Source organism: Bombina bombina, chromosome 2 (genome assembly GCF_027579735.1).
Source record: "Bombina bombina isolate aBomBom1 chromosome 2, aBomBom1.pri, whole genome shotgun sequence".
Classification (NCBI taxonomy): Eukaryota; Metazoa; Chordata; class Amphibia; order Anura; family Bombinatoridae; genus Bombina; species Bombina bombina.
Genome location: NC_069500.1, coordinates 187,214,140 through 187,233,946, shown reverse-complemented (window position 1 = coordinate 187,233,946; position 19,807 = coordinate 187,214,140). Strand labels below are relative to the sequence as shown.

The 19,807-nt window shown below is 39.1% G+C and overlaps 1 protein-coding gene across 1 annotated transcript in view; it reads left to right on the top strand.

Annotated features, from left to right (window-relative positions):
- IQGAP2 (IQ motif containing GTPase activating protein 2) overlaps nt 1-19,807 on the top strand; it is a 373,896-nt gene that overhangs the window by 211,764 nt on the left and 142,325 nt on the right. The window contains exon 14 of the mRNA XM_053701383.1: nt 11,575-11,745. Within this exon, the coding sequence (XP_053557358.1) occupies nt 11,575-11,745 (171 nt within the window). The remainder of the gene's footprint in view (nt 1-11,574; nt 11,746-19,807) is intronic.

Here is a 19,807-nt window from a genome sequence, read left to right as displayed (position 1 = left end):
TTTCTGGACAAACATTTTCAGTTTGTAGTCCTTCTTTTTGGTCTAGCCACAACAGGTAAAAAGGACTAATTAGGAGCGCCAAGGGCTTAAGGTTACTGATCAAGATGTGGGTTGAACCTTAATTAAAAAGGGGATCTCAGAAAGAGTAAATACTGATTAACGAAAAAGTAAAAACAGAGATTTAATTATGACCAATCTGACCACACATGGGCAGAATATGAATACATATAAAAATAAAATTAAAATAAAAAATTAGCTTGAAAAACAGATTAAATAATCAATAGAACATACGAAGTGTATACCCTTAACTACAAAGATAGTGACACATTAGAAGGTGACAAATAATCAAATGGGAAACAAAAAAATTGATGATAATACCCGGGTATCTATAATAAAAAATATGTACTCATAAATGAGCGCCCCTCCTGAGGTGAAGTAGGAGTGAAAAATGGTGATATAGTCCAAAAATCCAAACGAAATCCACCATTTTGGACTATTTATCACCATTTTCCACTCCTACTTCGCCTCAGGAGGTGCGCTCATTTATGAGTACACATTTTTTATTGTAGATACCCGGGTATTATCATCAATTTTTTGTTTCCCATTTGATTATTTGTCACCTTCTACTGTATTTTCTATTGATTATTTAATCAGTTTTTCATTCTAATTTTTTATTCTTATTTTATTTTTATATGTATTCATATTCTGCCCATGTGTGGTCAGATTGGTCATACTTAAATCTCGGTTTTTACTTTTTCGTTAATCAGTTGTATTTACTCTTTCTGAGATCCCCTTTTTAATTAAGGTTCAACCCACATCTTGATCAGTAACCTTAAGCCCTTGGCGCTCCTATTTTATCCTTTTTACCCTTTGTCTTCTTGGGCTTTTTGTTAGGTCCCCTTTTAGTGATGACTTCATCCAGGCGCAGTCATTTACATTGTTTAACTTGGTCTAGCCACAACCCCCCAAATCTTTACAAAGGTTTTAGGGGCCAGGTCTCAAGGAATTGTGGTGGCACCTTACCTGGACGATATCTTGGTTCAGGCGCCATCTTTTCATTTAGCAAGATCGCAAACGGATTCTCTGTTCTCTGGTTACTTTTCACTCTCACGGGTGGATGGGAAATCTAGACAAGAATTCCCAGATTCCAAGTACCAGGGTCTGTTTTTTGGGGACAATCATAGATTCAATCTAGAGGAAGATTTTCTTAACAGAAAAAAGAAAGTCTCTTCAGTCCTCTGTTCGACCCTCAGATGCACAGTGTATGGAAGTAATTGGTCTCATGGTATGTATGTATGTATGTATTGGGTACTTGTAAAGCGCGGCTAATCACCCGTAAGGGTCTCAAGGCGCTGCTCATTTTATCGACCTCAGAAGGATGAAAGGCTGAGTGGACCTTGCCGGGGATCGAACATCTTGTCTAAACACCAAACTTCCCAGATACGTGTCCAGATCAAGGGACCCGCAAGCAGTTCTGGTGGACACTCTAGCAGTTCCATGGGATTTTTGGTCTGATTTACCTGTTTCCCCCATTTGCCCTCCTTCCTCGGGTGATAGCCCGGATCAAACAGGAGCTGGCTTCTGTGATTCTAATTGCTCCAGCTTGGCTTCGCAGAATTTGGTTTGTGGACCTGGTGAAGATGTCGTCCTCTCCTCCATGGAGATTACCGCTAAGGAAGGACCTTCTACTTCAGGTTGCATTTCTTCATCCAAATGTAGATTCTCTGAAGCTGACTGCATGGAGATTGTTTGCCTAGTTTTGTCTAGACAAGGTTTTTCTGAAAAGGTTATTGACACCTTGATCCAGTCTCATAAGCCGGTAACTAAAAAAATATATCAAAAGGATTGGCGCACATACTTTTGCTGGTGCAAATCTCTGGGGTTTACTTGACATAAGGTGAGAGTTTCCCATAATTTATCTTTTCTCCAGGAGGGTCAGGAGAAGGGCATGTCAGACAGTTCTCTGAAGGTTCAGATCTCTGCCCTTTAGGTTCTATTGCATAAACATTTGGCTGACTTACCGGATGTTTGTTCAGGCCCTGGTCAGAATTAGGCCTGTGTTTAAACCTGTTGCTCCCCCTTGGAGCCTTAATCTTGTTCTTCGGGTTTTGCAGCAGGTTCAGGTTGAGCCTATGCATTCTGTTGATATTAAACTGTTGTCTTGGAAAGTTTTGTTCCTGTTGGCTATTTCTTCTGCTCGTAGAGTATGAGAACTTTCGGCTCTGCAGTGTGATCCCCCTTATCTTATTTTCCATGTGGATAAAGCGGTTCTTCATACCAAATTGGGATTTTGGGCCGCAAGATCTATCAGGAAATTGTCGTTTCTTGGTTGTGTCCTAATCCTTCTTCTCAGAAGGAGCGTCTGTAACACAACCTGGATGTGGTTCGCGCTCTAAAATTCTATCTCCAAGCTACTAGGGATTTTTTCAATCTTCTGCCCTTTTTGTAGTGTTTGCTGGCAAAAGTAAGGGCCAAAAGGCCAGGTCAGCTTCTCTTTCTTTTTGGTTGAGGAGCGTCATTCAATGGCTTATGATACAGTTGGATAACAGACTCCTGAGAAGATTACTGCTTATTCAACTAGCGCTGTTTCTTCTTCCTCAGCCTTTAAAAACTAGGCTTTCATGGAGCAAATTTGCAAGGTGGCCACTTGGTCCTCGTTGCATACCTTTTCAAAATTTCACAAATTTTATGCTTTTGCCTCAGCTGAGGCTTCCTTTGGGAGAAAGGTTCTCCAAGCGGTGGTGCCCTCAACTTAGGTCCGCCTGTCTTGTTTCTCCCTCCCTTTGCATTCTGTGTCTCCTGGCTTGGGTATTGGTTCCCACTAGTAATTAGAATGGATTTGTAGACTCTCCATGCCATTTGAAAGAAAACAACATTTATGCTTACCTGATAAATTATTTTCTTTCCTGGCATGGAAAGTCCATGACCTGCCCTTGTCTAAATTCAAGACAGCTTCTTATTTGGTTTCTAAACTTCAGGCATCCCTATACCCCTGGTGTTCCTCTTCTCTTTCTGTATTCCCTCGGCTGAATGACTGGGGATTATGGGAAGTGGGAGGGATACTTAAAGCTTTGCTGGGGTGTACTTTGCCGCATCCTGGTGTCCAGGAGTTAAATTCCCACTAGTAATTAGAATGGATTTGTGGACTCTCCATGCCAGGAAAGAAAAGAATTTATCAGGTAAGCATAAATTCAGTTTTTTACTGTATGCGAAATGACAGTGTCTTAAATCAGCATTTTTATCTTTATACATTTTTTTATACATGCCTTAAAACAAATTATCTAGCAGCACAACTTACCTAGTCACCTTCATTTTTTAGCTAATATTTATTGAAGCACAAAGATCATTTAAAAAAAAAAAAAGTTAAAATTTATTGGTTGGGGGGGAAAAAAGGTTTTATGATTTTCTGATTTTTTTTTCCTCTTTTATAATAATATTTCTTCTGTTATGTGTGATCAGTCCACGGGTCATCATTACTTCTGGGATATTATCTGCTCCCCTACAGGAAGTGCAAGAGGATTCACCCAGCAGAGTTGCTATATAGCTCCTCCCCTCTACGTCACCTCCAGTCATTCTCTTGCACCCAAAGACTAGATAGGAGGTGTGAGAGGACTATGGTGATTATACTTAGTTTTTAGAACTTCAATCAAAAGTTTGTTATTTTACAATAGCACCGGAGCGTGTTATTACCTCTCTGGCAGAGTTTGAAGAAGATTCTACCAGAGTTTTTCTTATGATTTTAACCGGAGTAGTTAAGATCATATTGCTGTTTCTCGGCCATCTGAGGGAGGTAAAAACTTCAGATCAGGGGACAGCGGGCAGTTGAATCTGCATTGAGGTATGTAGCAGTTTTTATTTTCTGAATGGAATTGATGAAAAGATCCTGCCATACCGTTATAATGAACATGTATGTATACTCTACACTTTAGTATTCTGGGGATGGTATTTCACCGGAATTACTCTGTAAAAGTACATTAAACCTTTTAATAGGTATTTTTCATGTTAAACGTTTTTGCTGGAATGTAGAATCGTTTGCATTAATGAGGTACTGAGTGAATAAATATTTGGGCATTATTTTTCCACTTGGCAGTTTGCTTGTTTTAATTATGACAGTTTCGTTTCTCTCTCACTGCTGTGTGTGAGAGGGAGGGGCCGTTTTTGGCGCTCTTTGCTACGCATCAAAAATTTCCAGTCAGTTACTCTTGTATTTTCTGCATGATCCGGTTCATCTCTAACAGAACTCAGAGGTCTTCAAACTTCTTTGAAGGGAGGTAGATTCTCTCAGCAGAGCTGTGAGACTTATATAGTGACTGTGATTTAAAACGTTGCTCTGTAATTTTTATGTTTAAAATTTAATTAGTGTTATTTTACTAATGGGAACAAACCTTTGCTAAAAAGTTGTGTTGTTTTTAAAGTGTGATGCTATAACTGTTTTTCAGTTCATTATTTCAACTGTCATTTAATCGTTTAGTGCTTCTTGAGGCACAGTACGTTTTTGTTAAATAAGATTGTAACCGAGTTGCATGTTTATTGCTAGTGTGTTAAACATGTCTGATTCAGAGGAAGATACCTGTGTCATTTGTTCCAATGCCAAGGTGGAGCCCAATAGAAATTTATGTACTAACTGTATTGATGCTACTTTAAATAAAAGCCAATCTGTACAAATTGAACAAATTTCACCAAACAGCGAGGGGAGAGTTATGCCGACTAACTCGCCTCACGTGTCAGTACCTGCATCTCCCGCCCGGGAGGTGCGTGATATTATGGCGCCTAGTACATCTGGGCAGCCATTACAGATAACATTACAAGATATGGCTACTGTTATGACTGAAGTTTTGGCTAAATTACCAGAACTAAGAGGCAAGCGTGATCACTCTGGGGTGAGAACAGAGTGCGCTGATAATTCTAGGGCCATGTCTGATACTGCGTCACAGCTTGCAGAGCATGAGGACGGAGAGCTTCATTCTGTAGGTGACGGTTCTGATCCAAGCAGATTGGATTCAGATATTTCAAATTTTAAATTTAAATTGGAAAACCTCCGTGTATTACTAGGGGAGGTCTTAGCGGCTCTTAACGATTGTAACACTGTTGCAATACCAGAGAAAATGTGTAGGTTGGATAAATACTTTGCGGTACCGGCGAGTACTGACGTTTTTCCTATACCTAAGAGATTAACTGAAATTGTTACTAAGGAGTGGGATAGACCCGGTGTGCCGTTCTCACCCCCTCCAATATTTAGAAAGATGTTTCCAATAGACGCCACCACACGGGACTTATGGCAAACGGTCCCTAAGGTGGAGGGAGCAGTTTCTACTTTAGCTAAGCGCACCACTATCCCGGTGGAGGATAGCTGTGCTTTTTCAGATCCTATGGATAAAAAATTAGAGGGTTACCTTAAGAAAATGTTTGTTCAACAAGGTTTTATATTGCAACCCCTTGCATGCATCGCGCCGATTACGGCTGCGGCAGCATTTTGGATTGAGTCTCTGGAAGAGAACCTTAGTTCAGCTACGCTGGACGACATTACGGACAGGCTTAGAGTCCTTAAACTAGCTAATTCATTCATTTCGGAGGCCGTAGTACATTTAACCAAACTTACGGCTAAGAATTCAGGATTCGCCATTCAGGCACGTAGGGCGCTGTGGCTAAAATCCTGGTCGGCTGATGTAACTTCTAAGTCCAAATTACTTAATATACCTTTCAAAGGGCAAACTTTATTTGGGCCCGGTTTGAAAGAAATTATTGCTGACATTACAGGGGGTAAGGGCCACGCTCTACCTCAAGACAAAGCCAAAGCTAAGGCTAGACAGTCTATTTTTCGTCCCTTTCGGAATTTCAAAACAGGAACAGCATCAACTTCCACTGCACCAAAACAGGAAGGAGCTGTTGCTCGTTACAGACAAGGCTGGAAACCTAACCAGTCCTGGAATAAGGGCAAGCAGGCCAGGAAACCTGCTGCTGCCCCTAAGACAGCATGAACCGAGGGCCCCCGATCCGGGACCGGATCTAGTGGGGGGCAGACTCTCTCTCTTCGCCCAGGCTTGGGCAAGAGATGTCCAGGATCCCTGGGCGCTAGAGATCATATCTCAGGGATACCTTCTAGACTTCAAATTCTCTCCCCCAAGAGGGAGATTTCATCTGTCAAGGTTGTCAACAAACCAAATAAAGAAAGACGCGTTTCTACGCTGTGTACAAGATCTATTATTAATGGGAGTGATCCATCCGGTTCCGCGGTCGGAACAAGGACAAGGGTTTTACTCAAACCTGTTTGTGGTTCCCAAAAAAGAGGGAACTTTCAGGCCAATCTTGGATTTAAAGATCCTAAACAAATTCCTAAGAGTTCCATCGTTCAAAATGGAAACTATTCGGACAATCTTACCCATGATCCAAAAGGGTCAGTACATGACCACAGTGGATTTAAAGGATGCTTACCTTCACATACCGATTCACAAAGATCATTACCGGTATCTAAGGTTTGCCTTCTTAAACAGGCATTACCAGTTTGTAGCCCTTCCATTCGGATTGGCTACGGCTCCAAGAATCTTCACAAAGGTTCTGGGTGCCCTTCTGGCGGTACTAAGACCGCGAGGAATTTCGGTAGCTCCGTACCTAGACGACATTCTGATACAAGCTTCAAGCTTTCAAACTGCCAAGTCTCATACAGAGTTAGTTCTGGCATTTCTAAGGTCGCATGGATGGAAAGTGAACGAAAAGAAGAGTTCTCTCTTTCCTCTCACAAGAGTTCCATTCTTGGGGACTCTTATAGATTCTGTAAAAATGAAGATTTATCTGACAGAAGACAGATTAACAAAGCTTCTAAATGCATGCCGTGTCCTTCATTCCATTCAACTCCCGTCAGTAGCTCAATGCATGGAGGTGATCGGCTTAATGGTAGCAGCAATGGACATAGTACCCTTTGCACGCCTACATCTCAGACCGCTGCAATTGTGCATGCTGAGTCAGTGGAATGGGGATTACTCAGATTTGTCCCCCACTCTGAATCTGGATCAAGAGACCAGAAACTCTCTTCTATGGTGGCTTTCTCGGCCACATCTGTCCAGGGGGATGCCATTCAGCAGGCCGGACTGGACAATTGTAACAACAGACGCCAGCCTACTAGGTTGGGGCGCTGTCTGGAATTCTCTGAAGGCTCAGGGACAATGGAGTCAGGAGGAAAGTCTCCTGCCAATAAACATTCTGGAATTGAGAGCAGTTCTCAATGCCCTTCTAGCTTGGCCCCAGTTAAAAACTCGGGGGTTCATCAGGTTTCAGTCGGACAACATCACGACTGTAGCTTACATCAACCATCAGGGAGGGACAAGAAGCTCCCTAGCAATGATGGAAGTATCAAAGATATTTCGCTGGGCAGAGTCTCACTCTTGCCACCTGTCAGCAATCCACATCCCGGGAGTGGAGAACTGGGAGGCGGATTTCTTGAGTCGCCAGACGTTTCATCCGGGGGAGTGGGAACTTCATCCGGAGGTCTTTGCCCAAATACTTCGACGTTGGGGCAAACCAGATATAGATCTCATGGCGTCTCGCCAGAACGCCAAACTTCCTCGCTACGGATCCAGATCCAGGGATCCGGGAGCGGTTCTGATAGATGCTTTGACAGCACCTTGGAACTTCAGGATGGCTTATGTGTTTCCACCCTTCCCGCTGCTTCCTCGATTGATTGCCAAAATCAAACAGGAGAGAGCATCAGTGATTCTAATAGCACCTGCATGGCCACGCAGGACTTGGTATGCAGATCTAGTGGACATGTCATCCTGTCCGCCTTGGTCTCTACCTCTAAGACAGGACCTTCTGATACAGGGTCCATTCAAACATCAAAATCTAATTTCTCTGAAGCTGACTGCTTGGAAATTGAACGCTTGATTTTATCAAAACGTGGTTTTTCTGAGTCGGTTATTGATACCCTGATACAGGCTAGGAAGCCTGTTACCAGAAGAATTTACCATAAAATATGGAGTAAATACCTATACTGGTGTGAATCCAAAGATTACTCCTGGAGTAAGGTTAGGATTCCTAGGATATTGTCCTTTCTACAAGAAGGTTTAGAAAAGGGTTTATCGGCTAGCTCTTTAAAGGGACAGATCTCAGCTCTGTCCATCTTGTTACACAAGCGTCTGTCAGAAAATCCAGACGTCCAGGCATTTTGTCAGGCTTTAGCTAGGATCAAGCCTGCGTTTAAAACTGTTGCTCCGCCATGGAGTTTAAACTTAGTTCTTAACGTTTTACAGGGTGTTCCGTTCGAACCCCTTCATTCCATTGATATAAAATTGTTATCTTGGAAAGTTCTATTTTTAATGGCTATTTCCTCGGCTCGAAGAGTCTCTGAATTATCAGCCTTACATTGTGATTCTCCTTATCTGATCTTTCACTCAGACAAGGTAGTTCTGCGTACTAAACCTGGGTTCTTACCTAAGGTAGTCACTAACAGGAATATCAATCAAGAGATTGTTGTTCCATCCTTGTGTCCAAATCCTTCTTCAAAGAAGGAACGTCTTCTACACAATCTGGATGTAGTTCGTGCCCTCAAGTTCTACTTGCAGGCAACTAAGGATTTTCGACAAACGTCTTCCCTGTTTGTCGTGTACTCTGGTCAGAGGAGAGGTCATAAGGCTTCGGCTACCTCTCTCTCCTTCTGGCTTCGTAGCATAATTCGTTTAGCCTATGAGACTGCTGGACAGCAGCCTCCTGAAAGAATTACAGCTCATTCTACTAGAGCTGTGGCTTCCACTTGGGCCTTTAAGAATGAGGCCTCTGTTGAACAGATTTGCAAGGCTGCAACTTGGTCTTCGCTTCATACTTTTTCCAAATTTTACAAATTTGACACTTTTGCTTCTTCGGAGGCTATTTTTGGGAGAAAGGTTCTTCAGGCAGTGGTTCCTTCTGTATAATGAGCCTGCCTATCCCTCCCGTCATCCGTGTACTTTTGCTTTGGTATTGGTATCCCAGAAGTAATGATGACCCGTGGACTGATCACACATAACAGAAGAAAACATAATTTATGCTTACCTGATAAATTCCTTTCTTCTGTTGTGTGATCAGTCCACGGCCCGCCCTGTTTTTTAAGGCAGGTAAATATTTTTTAAAAAATTATAATCCAGTCACCACTACACCCTTGGCTTCTCCTTTCTCGTTGGTCTTTGGTCGAATGACTGGAGGTGACGTAGAGGGGAGGAGCTATATAGCAACTCTGCTGGGTGAATCCTCTTGCACTTCCTGTAGGGGAGCAGATAATATCCCAGAAGTAATGATGACCCGTGGACTGATCACACAACAGAAGAAAGGAATTTATCAGGTAAGCATAAATTATGTTTTGCGTTGCAAAATATATTTGAAGATATATTAAATGCAAACTGTAACTCGCTATAAAATGTTCAATTGTGCGTAGTAAATAAAAATATCATAGTAAAACTGAAAACATTCTATCATGCATATAAAAGCTTTATTACAAAAAGATAAACTTTTTTTGCACACAAAGGTATCTGAGGTATCAGCTACTGACTGTTAAAGCAGTGTAAAAGTAGAAAAAAGAAAATGATCTCTATTATATGCACAAAACCGTGCAAATATACTGTTGAAACTATGTATTTAATCCCTATATAGTCAGCTCCAAAGCAGCAAAGCACTTCTAGGACCTGGCTGATCACATCTGGTGAGCCAATGACAAGATACATATTTGTTTACTAACCATCGCTTGCTTTATTTGTAAGAAAAAAATCTGGGCTTGAATCTGCAACTGACAAGTCTAGCTATAGTGATAGTAAATAAAATATTTCCACAGCACTTGCAAGTCAAGCTTTTTCCTTTATTTCTTTAAGAAAACATAGGCACAAAACATGCAACGTTTCGAGACTCAGCTCTTAGTCATGTATCATGCATGACTAAGAGCTGAGTCTCGAAATGTCTCATGTTTTGTGCCTATGTTTTCTTAAAAAAATAAAGGAGAAAGCTTGAATTGCAAGTGCTGTGTACATATTTTATTTACTATGCTTATGGGGTAACCGCAGAAACCCTGTCTACACCTGCACTGTAAGCTCCGTTCCATATTTGCTGCTGTTGCATATTGTGGTATACAGTCATAGTGATAGTATAAAGTGCATGGTGATGAATTTATTATTTGTTATGGAAATATATGTAGCACGGTTAGCCTTGATAAGTCAGCAGTGTGCTTTTTCAGTTCTGAGAAGTAGAAAGGCTGCAATTTTTAGAGCTAAATTACTGAAAAGGGGGCAAAATAGACAGCAAAAGTATATTGCAATGTTGTTTTACTATGCATAACTCAATATTTTATATTACAATTTTAAAGTATTTTCCTTCAGCAAAGGAACATCAATTTTCCAAAAATTGTATTAGATTAAAGTAGAATAAAAGTACTCTGTTTTAGATGAAAGAAGAAAAAACAACAACTTTAATAGCCCTTTCTACTGTGAAGCACTGTAAAGCTTGAACATTATAAGCCAGTTTTAGCCCTGATTTATCCTTGATCTCCACATCTGCAATGGAAATGCCTGTTATGTTTATTTCCACGCCACATCAATATATACCATGTTAACCATATATACCATGTTAACCATATAAACCATATATACCATGTTAACCATATTTACCATATATACCATGTTAACCATATAAACCATATATACCATGTTAACCATATATACCATGTTAACCATATATACCATATTAACCATATATACCATATATACCATGTTAACCATATATACCATATATACCATGTTAACCATATATACCATATATACGATGTTAACCATATAAACCATATATACGATGTTAACCATATATACCATATATACCATGTTAACCATATATACCATAAATACCATGTTAACCATATATACCATATATACCATGTTAACCATATATACCATGTTAACCATATATACCATGTTAACCATATATACCATATATACCATGTTAACCATATATACCATATATACCATGTTAACAACGTGTATACTCATTTGTTTCTGAAACATTCTCTTTTAGATGACAAAATATTTAAGCATTGTTCCCTTTAAGATAACAACACATTTAAAACCTCACTAAACCAAAAAATCTTCTATCATTCTTAGAATAGAGCAGTAATTAAAATATTTCTTGCATGAAGAAAAATGAAGTAAAAGGATACAAAACCCACATTTTTTTCATGATTTAGAAAGAGCATGCAATTTTCTTTTAATTTCAGCATATATATATTCAACATAATAAATTCAACCATGTTCTTTATGCCATGCAAGGCACACCTTCGAACACACCAATTGTTAATCACAAAGCATATCTGCATTATTATATTGTTAATGCAATTAAACTAACAGACATTAAATTATCAACCAAAAGGAACAAAAAAAGATAAAGCATAAAATTATTATTGTGATAGTAAACAGAAACCAAATGCGGATGGGTGGTGTAAAATCAGAAAGGCAAAATACCATATATATCTGTTTGTGTTTTTCTTATTTATATTTTACTTTAGCTGTCTTTATTGTATGTAATATGTTGAATTTATCTATTTTTTTCTATTTCTTTTTCTTATCCTAATAGACGATTGTCGGTGAAATTACGGCAGATTATAATCGGGAACAGCTGTGGATGGCCAATGAAAGTCTCATTACTCTCCTGCAAGCCCAGATTAGGGGATACCTGGTCAGGAAAGCATTCAACGAAAGGAAAAAATATCTTCGTGAGCAAGAGCCTTTTACAATCAAACTCCAGGTACTGAAACCCAAGGATGTTTTCAGGTCATTTGTAGAACTGTAGCATAAGTCAGATGCACTATTAAGGAATAGGTTGCTTATTTAAGTGAATTGTTATGTTTCCTAGTTCCTATAACTGAAAATCAGATAGAATGCAATGTGAAGTTCAGTTGTACTATTAAACCATGCAAGATTATGTTTTCAATTCTATTTAGTTGTTTAATCCTTTTACTACAAAATGTTATCTTTCCTAGTTCTTATAGCTGAGAATCAGATAGAATGTTATCTTTACAGGTTCTTATAGCTGAGAATCTGATAGAATGTTTGTTTACAGGTTCTTATAGCTGAGAATCAGATAGAATGTTATGTTTACAGGTTCTTATAGCTGAGAATCAGATAGAATGTTATCTTTACAGGTTCTTATAGCTGAGAATCAGATAGAATGTTATGTTTACAGGTTCTTATAGCTGAGAATCTGATAGAATGTTATGTTTACAGGTTCTTATAGCTGAGAATCAGATAGAATGTTATGTTTACAGGTTCTTATAGCTGAGAATCAGATAGAATGTTATATTTACAGGTTCTTATAGCTGAGAATCAGATAGAATGTTATGTTTACAGGTTCTTATAGCTGAGAATCAGATAGAATGTTATGTTTACAGGTTCTTATAGCTGAGAATCAGATAGAATGTTATGTTTACAGGTTCCTTTAGCTGAGAATCAGATAGAATGTTATGTTTACAGGTTCTTATAGCTGAGAATTTGATAGAATGTTATGTTTACGTGTTCTTATAGCTGAGAATCTGATAGAATATTATATTTACAGGTTCTTATAGCTGAGAATCTGATAGAATGTTATGTTTACAGGTTCTTATAGCTGAGAATCTGATAGAATGTTATGTTTACAGGTTCTTATAGCTGAAAATCTGATAGAATGTTATGTTTACAGGTTCTTATAGCTGAGAATCTGATAGAATGTTATATTTACAGGTTCTTATAGCTGAGAATCTGATAGAATGTTATGTTTACAGGTTCTTATAGCTGAGAATCTGATAGAATGTTATGTTTACAGGTTCTTATAGCTGAGAATCTGATAGAATGTTATGTTTACAGGTTCTTATAGCTGAGAATCTGATAGAATGTTATGTTTACAGGTTCTTATAGCTGAGAATCAGATAGAATGGTATGTTTACAGGTTCTTATAGCTGAAAATCAGATAGAATGTTATGTTTACAGGTTCTTATAGCTGAAGTCAGAAGTTCAGTTGTACTATTAAACCTCACAGTGACAAAAAATTGCATGCTCTGACATGCCCTGGTTTCTGGTGGAGGAGGAGCAAAGTAAATGTTGCTGAGCTCTCTTCTCCAGTCCTACAGCTGCTGGCTTTTTTTTTTGCGCCTTACCCCAATTACTGGGGTAGCTACCTTGATAGATCGAACCATCGCTTCTGGAACCAGAACAGCGGCACTACTTCCTGCTGTTACAGTAAATAAAGCTAAGCTAGAAAAAAAAAAGAAAAAACCCTTATACTGAAAGAACTTTTATAATAGAGGAACTTATATCCATAAAAGCCAACTTGTAAAGCTCCTAAATAAGCACTCATTTTACTGGACATTTCTTAGCCTCCGTGCCGATTGTGGGAGAAGAGCTGAGAGTAAGATAAAACTCTTTTTTAAAGTGGAAAGATTCTCCTGCTCCCCCTGCAGCTCAGAAGAGACAGGCTCATCTTTGTCTCCTGATCTTCTTATCTGCCTCTCTGCCTACGGTTTTTAATGAGGACCTTAGTGTGTGGTTGACGAACCCTACCTTTCGCTGCCGGATGCGGCCCTGCCGGGATCTGCCTGGGATCTTGCTTGCTTAGCGCATGTTGACCCCCCCTCTCCCGCTGTTACGGGGGCGAAAGGAGGTGGGGACTGGATCTGCTGCGGTGGAGGATCGGAGGGACCACACACTTTAACGGGGACAAGCTCGCCTGCTCCTGCTGGCCCTCTCACTTGTTCTCACCTCTGATCGGCTGATTAGGCCCCCTCTTGAGCGGCCTAAGACTCTGCTTGTTCTCATTGTCGGCGTCTCCTCGGAGGTCATCCCGGAACCTTGCTGCTGCAACCGCTGAACTCCCCCCTCTCCCACCGGTGTTGCGTGAGAGGGGATGGTGTCGGAAATTGCCCTAGTGGAGGAGTACGAACCAGGGAACACCTCTTGGTACTGGAAGAAATCTGGCTTGGAACCCTTCTCCCTCCTCTTCCACTGATGCTGCGTGAGAGGAGGTGAGACTGCTTGGGGCTGTGACAGAGGCTCCAGAGTGTGAGGACCAACAGCAGGAAGACGTTTCTTTCCTTCGAGGGCCGCTCACCGCTCCTGCAATAAGCATCTCTATCCCCTACAATTAGTCCGCGGCAAGTGGCAGGTGAAGAGAGGTGAGTTTCACTTATGTCTACAGACTCAGTATTGCACGGCCGGAAAGTAAATACATAGCAAAATCTGCCGTGAGGGTGTACAGGGGGAGCAGTGGGAGCCAACAATTTGCCAAGAAGGGTAATACAGCATAGGAAAAAACGGTCCCCGCATAAGGAAAATACCCTAAAAAATATCAGGGACTGCAGGGAGAAGCGCTCCTGCCTATTTGTGAAAATAGCTATACAAGTAATAGGAAATAATACAGTGAATATAGAAGAAAACAAAGGAAACTTGATGTCATAAGTATCCTCTTTTAGTGATCAAAGGATACTTTTTGCAACATTGTATGCCGTCTGTGAAGGAGCTTGAAATTGTCTGACACTTTTAAAAGCTGCTAAGACTTCTATATTTGCTGAGAAAATCTTGTTCACTAGATGGTTAGATGTAAGAAAATGCTAAAGAGAGGAGAGAACTGCATATAAAACGCTCCATTTTCACTGTTTAAACATGTTTAAAAACGGAGAAGTTTAGAATAATTTATTTTCTCTCTTTTTCCCCGTGCTCACTTATAACATTTTCTGCTTCTACGTTTGATAATGAGAATTATATATATTTTTTCTTTTCTTTTTTTTTTTTTTACTCTCTCCCTTCCTGCAGAACAAGAGAGCTGATGCTATTAAATATGAGTGTTTAACTATATAGCTAAGGAAAGGAACCATGGGAATTAAAAATTGTTTGTTTTTCTAGTAAACCATATTTTGACACGAAAAAACTGTGGAACTGTACTTACCCACTGTCCTATTTGTCTATTCTATATCTGCATAAATATACTGGGGGTTCCCCCTATCTTGGGAGATAAAAACTACACAGCAAGTTACTACACTTAGGAGATCACTGAGGTTGGCTCAAAGCAGCGTAATACTGGTTCTTTGTATCCTGCCCCTTCATCTAAGGCCCCAATAAGATTAGCAACTGTTTTGGGCAATTATTGAAGTATTCAGTTAAACCCTCTCTAAAGGGAAAAGAAGGGGAAGAAAGGAAGAGGAAGGGGGAAGAAGGGGGGAAAAGGGAATAAAGTGATGTAAATAATATCATACATAAAGTGAAATTATCATTTAGATCTCTTCCTTCCAGGTTCTTGTGTGGAGTGAATGTCTTACTAATATAACTTACTAGAGAATCTTATTTCACTAGAAATAGGAGCGGTACAAGATATTAAGCAGAATTCAATAGACCAAACTTGTTTTTTATCCTGTCTAAGTCATTCATTTTGCCAATAGATTTCTTAATGTGGAAAATACAGTAATCATAGGAAACACCTTAGCTTGAGGTGGAATAATTAAGAATCACATATAAGGAATTACCTTGGACTGTAATAAACAGACTAGAAGGAGTAATTAATTCTAGGCTCAAGAGATTGGGTAAAATAAGCTTACTCGTCGTTTCCCCCCATATCTGTAAAAGAGATTATATTCACAAATTGACACAACCCTCACTTTACACAACGCGTCTCTATTTTTTCTTCTCTACTTTTATTATAAAATAGACAAACGGGTGGATACCACCCCTTCTATCTTCTATCCTGCACGCCCTCCTGGCCTTCTTTTCTCACTTTCACGAGGTCACTTCACAAAACCCCTTTTTTTTTTTTTTTTTTTTTCCTGCATCCTTTCAAAACCCACGTGGTATTCTTGGTGATTATTAGTCATACATGGATAAATATTTGCACGGTCACTCTAAAACATCTCCTTTAGCTATGACGGGGAGACAAAGAGATAAAAAGAACAAAACTACTCTTGAAACTCCGGTAGAGACACAACCACTTATGGTAAACTCCTCACCCATGACGGAATCTTTAGACATCCAAACACTAGTCAATAGTATTTCACTAGCCTTAACCCCTAAATTTGATCTTCTGAAGGATGAAATAAAACAGGATATTGCATCCTTGTCCAACAAAGTAAAACAATTTGCGCACAGAATATCTGAGGCTGAGCAAAGGATTTCAGACCTTGAGGATCTGACTATGTCTTATAAATCTGTTCTTGAATCTACAAATAACACACTTTTAAAAATGCAGAGTAAAATTGAGGATCTAGAGGATAGGTCAAGAAGAAATAACTTAAGGGTTATTGGGGTCCCAGAGGGAAAACAATCTGAAGATTTAGAAAAACTGTTGTCAATCACTTTACCCCGGTTACTTCAGATCCCTGAATCTCATCCACAGATAATCATTGAAAGGGCTCATAGAACAGGTTCACTTAGCTTAAGTAAAGCGAATACAAGACCTAGACCAATAATTGCAAAAATCCTAAATTTTCAACATAAAATTATATTGCTTCAAGCTTATCGCAAACATCAACCTATCTTCCTAGATGGTGCAAAAATCCTTATGTTTCAGGATTACTCAATAGAAACAGCTACAAAATGAAGGGAACTTGCCCCACATTGTACAAATTTTATAAAACAAGGTGCTCGGGCTACTCTACATTATCTGGCAAAGTTGAAAATATTGATAGATTGTCACACTTATTTTTTTGAGTCAGCACAGGATGCTGAAAAATTTTATGCTGAGACTTATCCTCCAGCACCAAAATAGAATAGAGGGAAAGCAAGATAGGGCTGTAAACTATTCTTTTGGTTAATAAAGATGAAAATCCTTGAGTTTAAGGGTTGGGGAGGGAGTGGGGACAAACTTCCTCTAACTGCTTGGTTTATATTGGGATATTGTTTTTTCCTTTTTCCTTTTTTTTTTTTTTTTTTTTTAATAGATGGATATAAAGAATAAGTTTAAATTTATTGCTTGGAACATAGGAGGCCTTACATCCCCCATTAAACGCAAAATAATATTGTCCCACTTAAGGAAAAATAATACGGATATAGCTTTCTTACATGAAACCCACTTAAAACCTGAGGAAGTGCTCAAGCTCAAGACTTCTTGGGTCAAGGAAGTTATATTTTCTTCTACATTAAAAAGAAAAAGTGGGGTAGCGATCCTTTTAGGGAAGAAACTTATATATGAAGTTGTACATATAGATACAGACAAGGAGGGGAGGTACCTAATTGCAAAAATTAAAATAATGAAAACATTATATACATTTTGCAATGTGTATGCTCCCAATGTGTTCAGCCTCCCGTTCTGGGAAAACTTACAAAATAAGCTCATGACATATGCAGAAGGCTACTTGATACTCGGAGGTGACTTTAACATGGCACCAAAATATCCACTTGATAGTTTGAGACAGAATCCTGTCCCCCAGAAAACGAAGAGAGATAACCTAGAATCAAAATTATTTGTTAAATTGACTAAAAACTTAAAGATATGCGATATATGGAGATTACAGAATACTGAATTACACATGTCATTCTCTGGCACACAAGACACTCTTCAGAATAAACCTCTTTTTAATAGATGAGAGACTTTGCAAACCTAAGGTGCTAGCTGGAATCTTACCAATTACCACATCCGATCATGCTCCGATCTCCCTTGAGTTCCAATCAAACTACTCAGAGAGAGGGAACAGAGGTTTTCAGTTCCCACGATATCTAGCTTCTGATAACAGTTTAAAAATTGGCTGAATGCCAAATTTCATGAATATGTCTATTTCAATCAAGAACATATATCCCGACTGGCATTATTTTGGGAAACAGCCAAAGCGGTTCTACGGGGGGAAATAATGTCATACAGTATATCCAGGTCTAAGACTCAAGATGAGGGAAGGGGAGCTCCTGAGAGCAGCAACAAATGCATATAACCAATATATATATCAGAAAACTCCAGAAAGCTGGTCCAGATATATAACTGCTTTAGCAGATAGAGATTCTTTTTACTTATATAAAACATCTCAAACTGACCTTAGATTACAGGCTAAGCTATACCATTATGGAAACAAAACAGGGAAACTCTTGGCAAATCTGGTCAGACGTGATAAAGCCTCTCCTATAATAGACTTCATATCATCGGAAGGCAAGCATTTTAAATCACCAGCTGAATTGATTGGAGTATTTGAGGATTACTATAGAACCCTCTATACTTCTAAGACATCAAATTCCACAGAACGAGAAGAATTCTGGAAGAAAATGACCTACCCGGTTTTAACTCCTGATCTACTTGATAATCTATACTCTGCTATTACTGAGCAAGAAACCCTTATAACAATTCAAAACTTAGCTTCAAATAAAGCCCCGGGGCCTGATGCTCTTCCGAACAAATTTTATAAGATATTGTCATCTGAAATAACAGTACATCTAACTTCGCTATTTAATGATTTATATATTAAGGGCAGCACGCCAACATCTGACTTTGTGGCTTCTTACACAGCTCTTATTCTTAAACCAGGGAAAGACCAGACGAGAAAAGAATCCTATAGACCTATTGCGCTCCTAAACACAGACTATAAACTACTAACGGCTATTCTGGCAAGGAGGCTTCAATCCCTCCTTCCCTCTATTATTCACAAAGATCAAGCTGGGTTTATTTCGAAACGCAACTCCTCAGCTAAAATCAGGGAAGTATTTCTTACAATAGAATATTTCAAAGTAATAGAGGAGTTGCGGAGCAGGAGGGTAGAGGACACCCCTGACATGGCGATCATCTTTATTGACGCCGAAAAAGCGTTTGATTCGGTACATTATGATCATCTTTCATTCACCTTGAAGCAGTTTGGATTGGGTGGTAATTTTCTTTGCTTTTTTAACAACCTCTATAAAAATGCCTCCAAGAAAATCGTAGTAAACGGAGACCTCTCCCAAGACATAAAACTAGAAAGGGGAACTAGGCAGGGGTGCCCTCTTTCCCCACTTTTATTTGACTTGGCCATTGAACCCCTGGCTATTCAAATCCGGCAACAATTGGAAGGAATCAAGGTTAAGAAGAAGGAGATGCGAATCGCACTTTATGCTGATGATGTCTTAATATATATATATCAAACACTCTTAGAAATATTTCAAAGCTTCTTACAATAATAGATCAGTTTGGAACCTTTTCCGGGTATAAGGTTAATGCTGCAAAATCGGAGCTACTTTGGATCAAATAGACGAAGGACTCACTTACAGGTAATCCCTTCAGCGTAGTGCAAGATTCTGTCAAATACATAGGCATCTGGATGTCCTATAATCCTGACAAGTGGTATACTCTGAATATAGTATAGTACCAGTACTTAAGAGTGTGAAAGAAGCCTTTAAAAATTGGCAGAAGCTCCCTCTCTCTTTATCAGGACGTATAGCTTTATATAAGATGACCCTTCTTCCGAAAATACTATATGTCCTTCAGAATACTCCACCGATTCTCAAAATGAAGGACATTTTATCATTTAATGTAGCTCTACGCTCATTCATCTGGCAGAACAAAAAAACTAGAATCTCATTAGCTAAACTAGCCTTACCTGTGAAACTCGGAGGACTATCTCTCCTTGACTTACGTATATATAATCAAGTATTCCTAGCTCGCATTGTAGCAGACTGGCTGACCAATAGTAATTATATTATGAATCTTGAACTGGATTGTAGTATAATACATCCATTCTCTTTAAGGGCCTTAATACACTGCAATAACAATGTATATCCTCCTGAATTAAAAAAAAAAATCAATTTACAATCCAATTCAAATGTGTAAGAGAATATGTAACTCATTAACCATAGAATCCAGGGTATCAAGATATAATCCACTATTAAATAATCCTCAG